Source organism: Macaca fascicularis, chromosome 5 (assembly GCF_037993035.2).
Source record: "Macaca fascicularis isolate 582-1 chromosome 5, T2T-MFA8v1.1".
NCBI classification, from domain to species: Eukaryota; Metazoa; Chordata; class Mammalia; order Primates; family Cercopithecidae; genus Macaca; species Macaca fascicularis.
In genome coordinates this window covers 126211123-126229706 of record NC_088379.1, presented here as the reverse complement: position 1 = coordinate 126229706, position 18584 = coordinate 126211123, and the positions used below count along the sequence as shown (strand labels likewise).

Here is an 18584-nt window from a genome sequence, read left to right as displayed (position 1 = left end):
ATATTTGGGAGGCGGAGCTTGCAGTGAGCTGAGATCCGGCCACTGCACTCCAGCCCGGGCGACAGAGCGAGACTCTGTCTCAAAAAAAAAAAAAAAAAAAAAGATAATATTTTGCAAGTTTTCTTTCTCTGGGGTAAGTACTGAAACTAACCTAAGTCATATATATGACTTACTTTCACATGCCCAAGCCAAAATGCCAGCAAGAGTGAGAATTAGTGTAGAACATTGCGCTTCAGGCATAATTAGAACGAGGCCACAACTGATTTCACAAAATGGTAAGCATATGTCAATGCTTAAAATAATAACCCTCCATTTCCCGCTTCTTGATTTCTCAGTGTAAACTTGTGGGGAGCTCATGAATATAACATAACTCTTTTTTTTTTTTTTTTTTTTTTTCGCCATCCTGGAACTTTATGTCAGCCTTAAGCCAGAAGAAGGCAATGAAATGTTAATTTTTAATCTAAAACATTTTCCTACTGTTTTCCATAGGTTTCTCCTCAGAAAAGAAAGTCAATCAGTAGAAGTACACACTAACAGAGAGGGACAACAGGCAACGGAGGACCGTGGCTGAGGACCCTCTTCTTTGTTTATACAGAGGCTTGTTTCTGCCAGGAAGGCACATCATCTACCCTGTTATTTGTGCCTGGTCATGTTTCCCTTTGGCCTGAATACAGGAAAAGGCTTCTGACAGCTGAGATCCTGATCAAATCGGAGGAGTCCGTTATTATACAACCAAATACAACTTCCGGTTTCCTTGAAATGAGACGGCAGATGGATGATGCACGACTCCCTGAAAATCTCTTCAGCATATTGCTGTTTGATGCACAAAAGGGATTCTACGATTTAAGCAGCTCAATGTTTGGTGCAGGGATATTGTATGTTGATTTAAAGTGCATATATACGTGTGTGTTTCCTGGGGTAAAAATTTCTGCAGTTGTAAATTTTTAACATTGCTCCCAGTCTTTTTCCACAGGGCCTTAGTTCTTTAGCCATTTGACCAGATATCGTTGACCTCAGTGAACCTAAACATAGAATGGAAGAGGTGTATAAATCTCGTTAAATTAAATAAGTGGTTCAATCTGAATAAAATCGTAAATTGGAAGCTATTCCTTAAACAGAACATTTCTTTAAGATGATGAGAAATTGTGAGCCTGCTTCACAAGAACTGATTATGAAAGATGAAGTCTTGGGCTGGGTGCAGTGGCTCATGCCTATAATCCCAGCACTTTGGGAGGCCGAGGTGGGCGGATTGCTTGAGGCCAGCAGTTCTAGACCAGCCTGGCCAACACGGTGAAACCCCATCTCTACTATAAACACAAAAATTAGCCAGGCTCGTGGCACACACCTATAAATCCAGCTACTCGGGTGGCTTGAGGCGGAAGGATCACTTGAGCCAAGGGAGGCGGGGGTTGCAGTAAGCAGAGATCGCCACTGCACTCCAGCCTGGGAAATGGAGTGAGCAAGACTCAGTCCCCTCTACCCACCCACTCTACACCACCAAAAAAAAAAAAAAAATTGAATGTATTGAAATTTTATTGCAATTAAATCTTACGGTGACATGACAGATACCTAAAGACTAAGCAGATTTAGAAGTATTAGGTTTATCCATTTAATAAGAATTCTGCTAGGACTAACTTGAGATCCTCTTTGTGATCCTCTATATACATATATACATATATATGTGTGTGTATATATATATTCTCACAAATAGGATCTCAAATTATACATTTATTATAATTATACATTTATATGTGTATATACATATATATACACATATAACAAGAAATGTGAGATCCTTGGATATCTGTGCTTTTAGAAGTAAACCTAAAGCAACAGCAAAGCTGAAAATGCAGTTGAAGAAAATAATCCAAAGATACTGCTGAAATTATCCATTTCAGCTTCCAAAAATTATGCTACTTTATTCCAGCTCAAATTATTATTATTCCAGTATCTGGATACACTTGAAGCTCTGTATAATGGGAAGATGAAAGAGCCTTAGGAAAATAAATATTTTCAGGTTCGGCCCTTTGCAACCCTGGAACACAATTCTTGAGAAAGAATTATCCTTGTCTTACATTAATTTTCTGAAGCTTGTTTCTGCTATTTATCAAAGAGACAAATCATTCTTGGATATTACCTCAGTATAAGTATAAGCATAAGTATAAGTCAGCTGCTGACTTGTTAACTGTTTCCCTGATTCACTTATATTGAAGTAATACCCAGGAATTGAAACATTTTGGCATATTTCTAAATTTCCATTTCTTCAGATTAGTGAAAAAGTCATTGTAATGTCAGTTTCTTGTGGGTGGATTAAATTTGCCAACTGAGGTATGCCCACCGGAATAAAAACTGAACGAACACCCAAGAAAGTATTCCTTGAGAGGCCAGGACCAGGCCTATTCAGCAGCAGGAAAATATGATTTAACTCTCCAGTCCAGAGTCATCCTCTTACTAATTAGCAAGTTGCCAAATGTTGGCAAGATTGTGGAAATGCTAATGTAATGGGAGAAAATCCAATTTAAGTGAGACCTAATTTAATTTGAACTCCTGGAAAGAGGACCCCTTGCTCAGGGCAACTGCCATTCCCGAAAGACGGATTTCACAACCCTGTCCTGAGAGTGAGCCAGCCTCTCCTGTGTCCCTCTACCCACACCATTTGTTTGGGGACTTTTCTGCCTCAACTCATTATAAGAGTTATACCCTGAGCTGTGACTCTTACTTCATTATTATTAATACACAACTTGTGGAAATTGTGTGAAGAATAGTTATGTCCCTTTGAAAGGAGGGGAAGTCACATGATCTGTTCTTAGGAAATGTAAATCTAAGCGTACATTAGGTCGTTGGTAATCATGAAGATTTTGATCTTTGATTGAAGGTCTCACATGAAGAGAAAGATGTCTTTACTTTGTCTTGGTTGTGATACGGTTGGGTGAAAACTTTCCTTCAGGGTCTGGTTTGGACTGGGAGTTAGGCCAGCCTCTACTTCTCTTTGCTGTTTTGTTTTGGTCTTCACTTTTCTTACCAACAAAAAGAACATTTTGGACCATATTGCTAGTATTATTGACCATGAACTAACTTGTAGATGATCTCCCTTAGTTTATTTACTGAGCTTTCTCACCCAGCAGGAGAGGTATAAACACCGCCTTGTTACAGATGATTAATCAAGAACACAAAGAGATTCAGTAATTTACCTACGTTCTTATGGCAAGTCAATGGTAGAGCCAAGATTCAAAACTGTCTTGAACCTGGGAGCACCCAGTTTCTGGCGTGCTACAATTCTGCTTTGTAGATTACCTTGGCAAGCTCACCTTATTTTTATGATTCTTTTTTTTTTTTTTTTTTTTTTTGAGACGGAGTCTTGCTCTGTCGCCCAGGCTGGGGTGCAGTGGACGGATCACAGCTCACTGCAAGCTCCGCCTCCCGGGTTTACGCCATTCTCTTGCCTCAGCCTCCCAAGTAGCTGGGACTATAGGCGCCTGCCACCTCGCCCGGCTAGTTTTTTGTATTTCTTAGTAGAGACGGGGTTTCACCGGGTTAGCCAGGATGGTCTCGATCTCCTGACCTCGTGATTCGCCCGTCTCGGCCTCCCAAAGTGCTGGGATTACAGGCTTGAGCCACCGCGCCCGGCCTATTTTTATGATTCTTTTGGGTTACCGTCAAGTAGCATTACAGGAGCACACTTCTTAGGAGAAAATATTTTTATTAAAAATACTATAAATTGAACGGGATTCGTAAGTTGCCTCCTGAATTAAGAGAAGTATTATCTCATTTAGGCTACTACACAGGAAAATAAAAATGTATACTAATGTGAAAGTGCACTAAAATAATGCAAGCATGGGCATAAATGGTGCCTTCTCGTGTCAACACTTTTAATGTGGCTAAGTTGCTAATAGAAACAAATCTAACAGAATCAAATCTGAAAGACATATGACCTCCCAAATTTGTAAATCAGTTTAACAATTACTATTTAAATACCTACTTATTTCTAAAAATGTCTAGGCAGCCCACATCTCATACTGCCTCTGTCTGTATGCACTATGCTTGGTTGAATCCACATTGAGAGCGGAGGACAGAGTTGTTTACCAAACATTATTCCCCTAACTTGAAGGTCCCTTTGCTCTTTTTTTATTTCTGCTATTTTTCTTGCCATCTCCCTGGGGAATCCTAACAAGATTACATACTAGAGAGATACAATCCATTGCATTGCTATTGAGGCCACACTATGATCCTTCTATCTCTGGCTCCAATTTGCTCAAGTCCCAATGACGCAGCTCAAAAGAAGAAAATATTTGCCGTAATGTCTACTTTTCAATAATTTTAGAATTAATTTATTTTGCCTAATTTCTTTCCTATATATCTACCTCTTTACTTTCATCGATCTTTTGCTCCAAGACAGAAAGGTGTTATGGGGAACAGTTATGCTATCTTTGCGATTCCATAGAAAAGAAAAGGAAGCTGTCAGCACACACACACACCCCCCACACACACTCCACAAATTCATACACACCACAGACACAAACCACACTCACCACACATGCTCACACACCCCACATATACACATCAGGCACATACTCTTCCTCTGCCTCCCCAGTCTTGAAGGCAATGCTACAGGTTCCTGGGTTCTCCATTTGTGACTGGGGAAATTAATTACAATTGAAAAAATTACATAATAAAGCTAATCTTTTCTCATTTTGTCTCAAATCCTTGTGTGTAAATGTATTGCCAAGAATACTGACTAACTCCATGCTAAGATTCCTCCAGGAAGTAATAATGTTGAGATCTAGGACCAATTAATTTGGCCAGTTATTGCTAAGTAATATGAGGGAACTTTTAATGTTTGGGGGTGCGTGTGTGTGAATCTCAGTGCTTTGTGTACTGCACTCAGAAGCTAAAATAATTTGTCTGCCCTCCTTCCACTTTATTCCATACCAGTATCAGAAGGAAGAGTACAATGAATGAGGCTGCTGACATATTTTGGTAAACCAACCCTTGGGGCTTCCTAATGTACTTAACTTGTTAGTTGGGATTAATTTTCTGGAAGATTCCATCTTATTAACTGCTGTTCCTGAGTCTGCTGTTTGCTGGGTACTAGTATGCTTCGATGAAATTGAGGCTCCATTTCCACATTTGTAGAGAAGCCTCTTGGCCATGGGATAATGACCCACATCCGTCCACCACAGCCACACACAGAGCTGGCAAGAATGCAGCTCCTCACTCACAGCTGCCTCTGCAGACAGGGGGGCGGGTGGGGCTGAAGCAGAAGAAAAACGGAGAAAAGAATCAAAAGAAGAAAACCTTTTCCTTAATACTTCCCTGCAAACCTGGTTCGTCGAGCATTTAAAGGAAGACAACACTGAGCTGGCACATGCAGCATCTCACAGAACAATCAGGCTTGAGAACAAGAACGGGGGAGTGAGAATCATTAATGCAGCACCCTGATCCTGACGTATTCATGGTTGGAGGGGATTTAGGAGGCATCAGCGCTGGCTACACTGCTTAGTGGGATGCCTCTTGCACGTTTGCCACCCTCGTGGCTCCGTCCTGGCCCTGGGAAGGGAGACTGAGAAACAACGTGTGAGATCTCAGGGTCTTGCCTAAGCCGAGATATTTTGCACTTACCTCTAGGGGTTCCAAAAATTGGGCAAGATGTGGCACGTAAAGAAAGAGGATGGAGTCTTTTCCTCCTCTGATGCTGTTTAAGCCATGTAAGTTCTTTTCCTCTGTTCTTGGAAAGGAGGACCTAATGTCTTCTCACTTCCTGACCTCTCCTGAATTCTTTAGACCGAAACAGCATGTCTTTCCCTTTGACCTTTATTTCTTTGTTCATACTGTCCTCATATTCCTTTCAGACAGCTGAAGGTTCGAAAAGGCAAAATAGATGTTAGAATGGATGTAGACATTATAATCTCAAAATTCTCTCAGGAGATGTGGTAACTTATTTGCGATCTCCAGATTTCCATTCCTCAATCCAGACCTCGTGATTCCTAATAGAGAACTCAGTGTCCCAAATGGAATTTTCCTTCTAAACCCACCTGCTGTGTTGTTTATTCACTCTTCTCATGTACACAACTACCATTTATCTATTCCTGAAAACCAGAAACCTATGAGAGAGCAGCCCCTCCACCCTCTCTGCCAGAGGGTGCCCATTCTGGCTTCCACATCTCTTGAACCCCCCGCTCCTCTCCAGAGCCCTCACCCTGGGCATGGTCCACGCCTGCACTACCTTCACCTGGCCTACAACTGTAGTCCACATGCCAGCTGGGTGCCCTGTCTTGCATCCTTGCAACTCTCTCCAGAAGTGGCTCCTAGTGTTCCAGAAGCACTGGGCCCTGAACTGCTGCTTTTGCTGAATGAGTTCAGTTTTGCAGATGATCTCAGTGCTGCTCTGGCTCCACACTGAGCTACTCCAGCTGTGGAACCCAAATTCTTTTCTCGACCATCCCTCACGCAGGATATGTGTATGCAGTGAAATACTTGGAGAGCTCACTATTCTAGTATACACTGAAGAAAGCCATTGTGTATAACCAAGGTTATCTGTAATTGCTTAGGCCTTTTAAAGGAATAGTGGGCAGATACAAATCATGTTGGTGAAAAGTAAATCCTTATACAGGTGGCATACACTCACAAAGAAGAGCAAAGGATGGGGAAAATGGAAAGAACAAAATTCAAATCAAGAATCAGCTCGTTTATGTTCCACACTTTGGCAGCCCAGTAAAGCTGGCAGAGGCTGACTCTTGTCTTCCAGCGTATATAATGAGAAGTCCCCAGAAGCAGTCCAAAGAGCCACCACCAGGGGCAATAGAGGGTTAAGTGCTCAGGGCCCTGGTCCTGTACCTAATTCACAGAGAAGCTTCTTCCTTCCTTCCTTCCTTCCTTCCTTCCTTCCTTCCTTCCTTCCTTCCTTCCTTCCTTCCTTCCTCTCTCTTTCTTTCTTTCTCTTTCTCAATCTTTCATTCTTTCTTTCTTCTTTTTTTATTCTTTCTCTCTTTCTTCTCTTTCTTTCTCCCTCCCTCCCTCTTTTTTTCGTTCTTTCGTTCTTCTTTCTTTTCTCTTTTCTTTTCTTTTCTTTCTTTCTTTCTTTCTTTCTTTCTTTCTTTCTTTCTTTCTTTCTTTCTTTCTTTCTTTCTTTCTTTCTTCCTCCCTCCCTTCCTTCCTCTTTCTTTCTTTCTTCTTTCTTTTTCTTTCTTTCCTTCTCTTTCTTTCCTTTTCTCTCCCTCCCTTCTTTCTTTTCTCTTTCCTTTCCTTCCTCCCTTCCTTCTTTTCTTTTCTTTTCTTTTTCTTTCTTTCTTTTCTTTCTTTTTTTTCCAAGGTCTCACTCTGTCTTCCAAGCTGGAGTGCAGTGGTGCGATCTTAGCTCACTGCAACCTCCACCTCCCAGGTTCAAGCAATTCTGGTGCCTCGGCCTCCCAAGTAGCTGGGATTACAGGCACCCACCACCAGGCCTGGCAATTTTTTTTTTTTTTTTTTTTTTTGAGACAGTCTCTATCTGTTACCCAGGCTGGAGTGTAGTGGTGCAATCTCGGCTCCCGGCAAGCTCCGCCTCCTGGGTTCATGCCATTCTCCTGCCTCAGCCTCCCGAGTAGCTGGAACTACAGGCACCCACCACCACTCCTGCCTAATTTTTTGTATTTTTTGTAGAGAGGGGGTTTTCCCATGTTTGCCAGGCTGGTCTTGAACCCCTGACCTCAGATGAAATGCCTCGGCCTCCCAAAGTGCTGGGATTATAGGCGTGAGCCAGCACACCTAGGCAGAAGCTCCACTTTCATCTGATTTGTAGACTAGAGCTCCATTTAAGAGTTTATCTGACAAAAAGGGGATCCTGTTTCCAAAATTTTAAAAACCCATAGCCTATAGAATAAAGGACAAACTCCTTATTATGACTTTCAAGATATTTACAACTGGCAGTCCTCCTCAGAGCATCCTCTGCCAGTCATAGTCAGCAACCCCCTTCCTGGCCAAGTAAAGATCTTCCTTCCTCAGAGAAGTCTTCCCCAAGCCATTTATTCATTTCCCCTCCCATGTTACCAATTACACCAACTGCATATGTTTAGTCATCATTATACCAATAACATTGTTTTATCAACTGTTTTGCTTCCATGCCTGTTTCCCTTGCTTATCTGTCTGCTCCTAGAGAACACAAGCCTTATTTATTTTTATATCTCCAAGGTGCAGCACTGGAAGTAATTCTAGGTGTTTGACAAGAACACTTAATTTCTGTGAACTTCAGATTTTCCTTGAGTAAGTATCCCAGACGTTAGTTGGAAGCTTCCAGCCCCTCTGATGTGACCTGTCCTCTCTGTTTCACCATCTCACCATAACCTCCAAAGCTCATATCAATCTGGATGTAAACTTGGATGTGAAAATCAGAGCCTTTCAGAGGTGCCACAAGTCATCTTCCCTCTGCAATGATTTTCTTGTGGTTTGTACAGTCTGTCCTAAAGATTTGTGGAGTCATGGGAAGGGGCTGCGTTCATAGAATTCCACTAAAAGCTCCTATCTAGTATTTGTGTATCCTGCCTTTCCCTCCACCACAACTTTGTTGTATGGTTATTTTTATTTTTACTTTCTTGTCTGCTTGTCTCCATTTAGTGCCTGGCCTCTGACCATTTTCTCTAGCTTCCTATTCTTTCCTTCTCCTCGGTAGTAATACAAATGTCTCCTTTTGTGATAAATATAGCTGCTTAATGGCCATCACTTATTTTTCAGTGTGTCCTTGAGGTCTTACCCTCCACCAAAAAGAATTACCAATGCAATCTATCACCAGAAAACAAACCAAAAATATTGCAGGACTCTCATTAAGATGAATTCTGATAAATTTATTTTTTTTCAAGTGCTGAGGCTTAAAATGAAGACAATAGCTATGCATTTATAGGAGTATGTAAGAGTTCAATTATAAAATGTATATAAGCTTAACATGGTGGCTAGCACATGGCAGGGGCTCAATAAATCCCTTGGTTTCTGTATAAAGACAAAGGTCAATGTTGAAAAGGCTAATAAGATGTTGTCAAGAACTGTAAAATGTCTGAGACTTTATTCTACTTAAAAGATAACCGATGAGCCCACCACGGTTTCATGGATGCTGGCAGAGGATAGAAGACTCCTGGACCAGAGACAGAGACTTTGTGACTCATAGTGATGACTGTAGTCACAGTGTCATCATTTTCTTGGGCCAGTTATCTGGCCCCGAACTTCCACAGGGTGAGTAAAGAAGGCCAAGTGATGCCTACACAAGCAGTAGGCTTCATTACAAGAAAGGAACCCTGAGCTTAGAGAACCCAAGTCTTTGCAATGGGCAGTAAGAGGACATTATCTTCATTATACTGGACATTTAACCTGTGTGCCATTAATTCCAGAAACAGACACTGTCTTCTAAGTCTGTTCACCACAAAATTATTTTTGCAAATATAATCTAGAACTAAGGCAGCCAATTCCTCTGCTTGTAGGACAGGCAAAAGAGGAGCAATTATCTCCCAACAGATAGTTATGAATAAAATCACAAATTTTTCAAATACTGTAATAAATTGTGCTATCTATGTGAGCCCGGGGTTAAAACTTGGGTTACAGATACATTAATTTCTTCATTTATAAAGGGGAATACTTCCTATTAATAATTCAATCTTAGACATAATCTGAAACCCTTTGTCAGTTACAAGTTTTAAACTCAGTTATTAAGAATATCTTTCCTTATTTATCTTTGGTTTGTATTGTATGTGCATACTCAAAGAATGATAAAAAAGTAAGTAAAGAATTTTCCTGTTCTTTGAGGAAAGCTATTCCAATTTAATACTCCATTAAAAGTCCCCAGAGAGGCTGGTGGTTTGCTTGGTTTTTACACATTCAACTCAACATCCTTTAGAAAAATTATGTTTCCCCACTGGACCCAGTTTGATCCAAAGTACTGTCTACCCTCTCCTGGTTTCCTGGGCAAAGGAACAACCATGTGATCCAAATCAGGCCAACTGGACACCCCTTTGCTGGAACTGGAACTTCTATTTGGCAGAGCACCTTGGTAAGGTAATGGTTGCTACCTAGGCCCCTTAAGATGCACCTTGTCCTACAGCTTCCCTGTCATCTCTGAATCAATCAGTATCTCTCCAATCAATTCTTTCAGTCAGAGAGTTAATTTCTCTAGTTTTAAATGAAATCATCTTGATTAATCACAAATGTGGGAGTTAAAGTTCAGAGAGTTTCTGTCAAGGGTATTGTGGGGAATATATATGTGTGTGTGTGTGTGTGTGTGTGTGTGTGTGTGTGTGTGTGTGTGTACTTTTTCTTTTCTTCACAATGTGTTTGAAAATGGAAAGTGGAACTGGAGGTGGCCTTAAAGAATATAATCAGATATGATATAATCAGATGAGTTAAGCAATCCAAATGCTATGATTGGCAGTCTTATGGAATATTTCCCTGGTTCATGATGCAGTAAATTTTAACGTATTTTAAAGTGGAAAACACTGTAATAAAAAATAAAGCAATGTTTCATTTGAGTTTTCTCTGAAATCTAGCAAAGCCCCTTAAGAAGATATTTTAATGAAGCAAACTTAGAAAAAGTTACAATAAAGACTACCAAAGCCCATGTCTAATATCTTTATTTCTTTTTCTGAAGTACTTAGTTGCATATAATTTACATTTTAATCAGTTGTTAATAAATAAATCATAGGAAATGGAATTCCTTTGTGTAAGAACTATACCAAATGAATTCTGCTTTAAAAACCAGTGGGACGATGGTGATTCTTTCCAGCAAAATTAAACTCCAGCATTATAAACTTCCAGTTATTCTGTCATTAAATGTTAATTCAAACTCAGAGTATCTCCTTAATGAGAGGTTAAGATAAAATTCCTGATGGCTTCAGAATTTTCGGTAAATTAGTACCTTTTTGGACAGTTGGTCAATTCTACACATATCCTCTTATCTTGGTCACTTATCTATTTTGGATCTTACTGTTTGTCAATATCACCTATTAAAAGTTTCTTTCATTTTCAGAAAACTATACTGTATGTACAGTGATGGGTGATGAGAAAGAAATAGAGATACTTTCTAGGCTTTCTATTGTCAGAGGACAATTATTAGCAGCCATGAGATGATGCAATGAAGCAAGGGGAGACTGAAGCTCCCTTTAATTTTCAATGTATTCCTTGGTCTTTCAGTTCCTCTAGTAGTCTTGCCCTCATTATGTAAAACACAGTAGATAAGCTGTCACAATTTGGCAATTTAGAGAGAAGTATTACAATTACATTAAATTTATATAAATGGTGCCAAAACCTCTTCATTTATGGTAAGCAATTAGAAGTACCTTATTTCTTAGTAATGTACTTTCACTTTAAAAAAAATACATCGGTGTGCTACCATATCTAGGGTTAGTTAGAATGTAGCAATGGTACATTCAAGGAGTCTGCCTCTCTTAGAGTTTATCTTTCAATTTTGAAATTCTGAAGATTTACCAGTTTCATATTCTACAGGCCACAGTTCAAAGCTGCAGACCACTTGAGTCAGAAGTGTTTACTTTTGAAAACTAAGAGCATTTTGTCTTTTGGCCATTACACAAAATCCTTTTTATAATTTTCATTTTGCAATTCTGAAGAATTTTAAGTAAAACTCTGATTCCAGTGTTTTTAAGATTATCTCCTTTAGAAAAGCAAATTATATCACTTAAGGAGAAACTAAATCACAAATGTGGTTATAGAGTTAGCAGTCTAGCAGAATGACAACTTTTGATCTCATATTATAGTTTTTAGGCATCCTGATGAAGCCTAACTTACACGTTATGTAGAGAAATTTTGAAAGTCTGACAATATTTCAGAGTAAATGAGCTTCAGGAATATTCTTGATATTAAGGTCTGCAAGGCACCTACAATTTTCAGGAGACAATCAGGCTGTCAATTAGTTTTCACAAAATATGTATCTCAGATCCTAAAAAAAATGGAAGTACAAATATGTCAAATTATACTTGAAACTGTTGATTAAGTGACAGGAAATTACTGATAGGAAGTATATACTCCAAGTGTTCTTTCCTTTATAGCTAATCTGTGAAAACTTCTATAAATCTCACAATTTTAAAACAAATATTCTACTTTGTCTAGTAAATCCTGATTTCACGTATTTGTTAAATTCTAAATATAGCATAAAATAGTCAGATGGGCAATTGAAGTATTCTAACAGAAATTTAACAGTGAAAGAAGTAAGTTTATGATAAAAACAAATTTCTTCAGATAACTTTCTGAAAGTTTTTTTGCACCTATAAACATGACATCTAAGTGCATTTCAGATTCTTTATAAAAGATGTCCAAATTCATTGCTAAGAATATGGTAGCTTGGAAAAGTTAACAACAGCCAGAGAGGTGTGGCATTTTCATGTTCTTGCACTGTGGATTTCTGGAATAAGAAACTGAACTCAGAGTGTAATAAGCTTAAAAATAAATTCTTTTTCTCCTCCTCTCATCTAAGCTGGTCTTTTCACAATCTCTTGTTTTCACAAGTGTCTGGAAGTAGGAGGAAGAGGGAGTAGGCAGAAAGAGGGAAGGTAGGAGGTTGATTGGTGAGGTGGAGGAAGGAAGACATCAAAGAACAGTCATCACCTGTCACTCTGTGAGCAAAACCAATTAGCTTCATTCATTGGGAACCCCAGGAATATCTCAGCCAGAAACCAGCCTCAGTGCCAACGTCTTTGAAGCATCGAAGCCATCTTTGGTAAATTAGCAGCCACTCTAGCTGCATCATGACCCTCAACCAGGCCAGCAGAGAACACTTTTCTGAAAATTGCCATCTACTATCACTCTTCCTGGAATAAGAGTCATTAAGTTATTTTCTTGAGTTTCTGGATCTTAGCACATAGTTCACAGCAGAAGAAGCTTCTCTGTACAGTATTCTTCAATTGCATCAGGTCAGTTCCAATAGCCCACAATGGAAAGGGGCTGTCTTTGCTTTGTTATGCTCCTGGCATTCATCAAAATCACTGCGTTTGTTTTTTGCTCTTCACAAACTTTCCTAAGAAAACAAGCTGCTTTTCTTTCTTCCTTTTCCACTGGCAACCACTGCCTTGGGTGTTTTGAAGATTACACTTCACATAGAACTCCTTCTATTGATCCAGAACCAGTGATGTTGGACTGCACGGCCCTCACAGGGCCGGGATGCATCACTGAGCCTTCCACATGGAAACAGTATCCCTCTGTGGCCAGACGAGGTCCCAAAAGCGAGGGAGAAGTCCCATAAGAAAATACTGTGAACCAATGTACTTGCCAAAATCTTGTAATATGTGTGAATGCTCTCTCTCTCTCTCTGTCTTTCACACGCACACACACACGCACACACACACTCTGTATATAGGACCTCAGAAAATATATCACTCATGAATTTCTAAAAAAAAAAGTTTTGAAGATACATTGTAGTTGAAGAACATATTATACATGGACTAGATGGTAAATTAAAGATATAAAACCCTAGTGGCTCACGCCTGAAATCCCAGCACTTTGGGAGGCCGAGGTGGGCGGATCACAAGGTCAGGAGTTCCAGACCAGCCTGGTCAACATGGGGAAACCCCATCTCTACTAAAAATACAACAACAACAAAAACAGCCAGGCATGGTGGTGCATGTCTGTAATCCCAGCTAAACAGGAGGAGGGGGCTGAGGCAGGAGAATCGCTTGAACACTGGAGGTGGAGGTTGCAGTGAGCTGAGATGGTGCCACCGCACTCCAGCCTGGGCAACAGTGAAAAACTCCATCTCAAAAAAAAATAGCAATAAATAAATAAATAAATTCCTAAAAGCTATAGTTAACATAACATAAGAAAACATCAATAAACTTGATCCACACAATGTAACATACATATGTAAATATAAACCAGAAAAATACATATGTAAACATCATAATACCTTATGTGATACTTACATGTATGCTACATGTAAATTTTTTAAAACAATATATGAACAAGAAAAATGCATCAAATATGATAAACAATTAGCTAACATGCTTAATATGTAAATTTAATAATTTTTAACACATTTAAAAACTATTTGGTAAACATTTACTCGTATCTACTATCTAAAATGAGCATTTGAATTTTCATATACTGCTGATGAGAGTGTAAATTTGTTCAACTTTTCTGGAAAGCAATATATGTCACATATCATGTCTTAACATGTTTCTATTCTTCGATCCAGTAAAGTCCACTTCTAGAAATCTAAATTAAAGAGTTAATAATATGATCAAAATTTATGCAAAAGAATGTCTAGTAATATGAGAATAGCTAAGAAAATAAAAAAAACATTCATGAAATGAGCTATTTTGTTATTATTAAAATTGTTTACAAAAATTTATCATAAGAAAATGTTAACATAACTCTAAGTTTTTTAAAAAGCCAGCGTTTTAAAAAATGTACTCAGGTTCACAATTTCTTATCCGCAATTCTGAAATCCAAGAAGCTTACAAAAACCAAAAGACTGTTCTATACCTAAATTAAATGGCAAAACATGACCTTAACTAATATAAAACTATAGACTTTATTCATCTTACTTATTGTGAATATCTGAATGTTCCAATATTAATGTATTTGATTATACAGTCTAATCCCAGATTATACTGGAGGTATCATACAGTTTACCAAATCACCTTTTTATATTCAATCATTTCTCAATTCTTAATCACATTTGGTTCCAAAGGTTTCAGATAAGAGATTAAGGGTTTAATTTTCAAAAATGTTAGCCATTTGTATATAATAATCCTTAATTCTATCTAGGTAGTTAGAAGGGTGGGAAATAGAAAGGCAGAGAAAGGAAAGAGTGCAGGGATAAAGGAAGGGAGGAAGTGTTCTAGAATATTAGTAGTGATCTATGAGAAGTGGAATTACATGTGATTTTTATTTATTTATTTTCCAGTATTTTGAATTTTCTAAAAAAAGCTTTTAGAATCAAGAAAAACAAAAACTACCATAAAAATGTCATTTTAAAGGTCATTTTACACTATTAGAGACTCTTCATGAAAAACACAAAGAAATGCTTAACCAAGGTTGTATTTAAATTATGACAAATTCAAACTTAGTGGAAGATATATTAATGGATTTTTAGTGTAAAAAATATATATACACATACCTATGTAGTTGGTATTTAATTTCAATTTAGCTTGCACTTCTGTACCTATGTAAATGCACACATATATGTAAATATTTACACATATAATATATATAAAACTCTCTCAATTAGGTCTAGCCTGTTCACCTCATTTAAAAAGGCAACATGTCCTATGCTCTAGATTTTCTGAGTCTGTCCTATTTTTCCCCATTACACTTACCACCTCCTACCATAGTATGTTTGTTATTTATTTATTCATTCATTTATTTCTATTTCAATTTTAATTGATACACACATAACAGATGTATGCATTTTGGGGGAACATGTGATGATTTGATACATTCACATTATGTGTATAAATGAAATCAGGATAATTGGGATATCCATCACCTTAAATATTTATCTTTTCTTTAAGCTAGGAACATCTGACTTAGTCTACCTATTTTATCACAGTATATTTATTAATTTATTATGCTGATCATTTATTGCTTATCTTTCTCCCTGTAGGGTATTAGCACACAAGGGCTTGAAATGTTTGTCTATTTTGCTCACAAACATCCCAAGTACCCAGAACAGCTTCTGACACATATCAGGTATTCAAGAAATATCTATTGAATTAGTGAACACATATAATTTTGAAATACTCAATAACATAGAGAAGAACACTCATTAAGTGATTCATAGAATCTCTGAATTGTTAGGATCATAGAATATCAGATCCGAAAGAAGCCTGACATCTCTTTAGTCGAACTAAATATGGTTTATCTAAATGTGACTTTAGGCCATTAATTAGTATTTGATAGGATATCCAAGTACGGTATTTCTTTTACACTAAGATACATTTATAATCAGTTTTCTGGTAAAAAGTCTTCTCGAAGTTCACCTTTTAAAAATGTGTTTCATTTCCAAAGAGAAGATTGAGGACTCCTCTTAATTATTTTGTGATGTAATTCTGGTTTAGTGATTTATTAAAATAATATTCCTTTGACCCCTTTAATCTTGTTTGAGAAAAAATATCCTATCATCTAGTTTCTGAGGATAATGTATAACATTATAGGAATGAATATGCAACACAGACAAAATTATCTACGTAAACTTCCATCATATTATTTACATAACTTACACTGACAGAGCCCTAAATTGAACTCATTGTGCCCAAAGAGCTCCTGATTCCTCCTGGGAACAAATGCCTTCCATGCCCTCCGCTCACAGGATAACACAACTCCAGAATCAGCCACACAGCAAGGTTAGATACAGCCTGCATGAGTTGTGTATGTGTAAGCATAAAGAACCCACAGAGTTATGGTGGGGAAGATGCAGTCAGAACAAAACCCTTTTGCTCTCCCAGTATTCTGCAGAGCAAGTCATTGTCATTCTTATACTTTTGTATACACTCCTTGTGAAAAGTGGCCTTAAGATGTTAGACTGCCATTGGTTGGAGTGGTCAGGAGTCAGAAATGAAGTTTCCAGATACAGAAGGGATAGACGGAAGCATTCTTCTGATGTTTTTCCTTTCTTTAGCCCCCCTAAGTGTGTTTCTTTTTCATTTATACTTTCTATTTAGCATGGTATCTTCCAGGCTAACAGTTTCTGTGTTGGCCTTTGGTGATGTCAATTTCTGTTGCTTTACGTTGTGCTGTGTAGCAGACGCTTGGTTTTCTTCCCGAGAGCCCTTTTCCTTATTATAGAACTTATATTTGATGCAGGTATTATTATAGTTCTCAGAGAAGACCAGTCCTGCTTTAGTCTCAGCCCAGATGGAACCTTAATTATCCTCTACCAATCATAACACAGTACAGGAATTCCATTTCCCTTGCCAGTTTGAGGTTGGGTTGCGAAGAGGTTCCTGATCCAATTCTAAGTAGTAATACATGAGTGGACATTGATATATACGGGGTATTTTTTTGGGTAAAGATTCCAAGTTCTTAAAAAGAGATGAGAAAGAGAGAGAGAGAGAGAGAGCACCCTTTTGTTTCTTTGTTTTGTCTCTGGACATTGATGTATGAGGATATAAGGTTTGGAGATAAAGTCATTTTGCAAACATGAAGAAGGGTAACCAAAAGAGCAAGGCTGAAGACTGGTAGAACAAAAGGAATGACTGTGGATACTTAATGACATTCTTGATTTGCTGAATGAATCAATCCTGGAGCCTCCATACAACAGAAGCCCTAGTTATGTGTGACAATAAAGTGTCCATGTTGGCCAAGTCATTTTGAGAAAAAATCAAAAGCCTGCCTCTTCAGCAATATAATAGCAGCCAATTTGCACATTTTTAAGTCAGACTTGGTTGTTTACTGTAGTAATGCATCGTTAGATGTTTTCAGTTCTTATTTTTGTCAACCTCAGTCTATGATTTCAGTTTGAGCAATCATTTGGCATTTTTGAAGTGGTTTGCCTATTGCTAGGCTACATCTTAGTTCCTTAGACCCTCAGACCCTTAGACCCTCATCTGTGGTCTTATTTCAAAGCTATTCTTTGAACTTTAAAATTTGACCTATATTTTAGCATCTTTATTACATGAAATAAGTGTATTTCAGAATGTTGACTGCATTATAAAGCTAGTGTTGGTGATTTATCTGTTGTCTTATATGATGAAACTAATGGCATATTTGCAATCAAAATTTCCTTCAAGTAAAATTGAATTTTAAAATATTCCAGCAAAAGAGATTATCAGGTTCACCAGTGTACCACTGGATGTCATTCATAGTTGTTTGAGAACTTGCAAAGGTTTCTCAGATGGAGTATTTTATCCTAGCATTGCTATCAATTTTCAGGGTCATGAAACTTCTTACATTCCCAACATTCTTTTGAAATGTTTATCATATCCCAAATGTAACATTTTCTTCTAAGTTTCTAATTGACACTCAATAGTTGTGCACAGTTGGGGTGCATGTGATATTTCAATGACTGTATACAATGTCTGATGATCAAATCAGGGTAATTGGGATATTCATCACCTCAAACATTTACCTTTCCTTTTTGTTGAGAACATTACAATTTTTCTCTTCTAGTTATTTTGAAATATATTATATAAATGAAAATCCTGTGATTAATTCTGATGAAAATAATATAAAACTTTGAAACTCTATCTTCTCCAAATCTGTCTCTAAACCCAGACCTAGAGCTAGAAATATCATTTCCTTATCTTTCACACAGGAGAGATGAGCTAGACCCAGTATTTCTAAAAGTTTTTCACTGGAGAACCTCTAATGGCAAGATGATAATGAATGTGTTAAGACATAGACTCTTTTGGAAGATCTCTATCATAAATGAAAAATTCAGGCTAAGTTTGCAGTCAAAGTCATGATATATATTTGCTTTCATACATAAATATTGAATAAAATTGAGATGCCAAAAAACGTGCCGTGCATATTTTGTGACTACTTATATTTCAGATACACTGTATTACTATTATAATTTTATAATTTGACAGAACAATTTCTATTCTAAAATGTTAAGAATGTTTCTGATGACATTGGACTGCAATATCATGTGTCGTCAGTAGGTGCCACCACTTAACATA

The 18584-nt window shown here is 37.8% G+C and overlaps 1 protein-coding gene across 2 annotated transcripts in view; it reads left to right on the top strand.

Moving 5' to 3' along the window:
• The window catches only part of TNIP3 (TNFAIP3 interacting protein 3), an 84680-nt gene extending 83574 nt beyond the window's left edge, over positions 1-1106 (top strand). For both annotated transcript variants that reach the window (XM_065545429.1, XM_045392827.2), the window contains exon 12: positions 490-1106. In XM_065545429.1, the coding sequence (XP_065401501.1) occupies positions 490-521 (32 nt within the window). In that variant the 3' untranslated portion in view covers positions 522-1106. The remainder of the gene's footprint in view (positions 1-489) is intronic.
• Positions 1107-18584: the final 17478 nt, after the last annotated feature.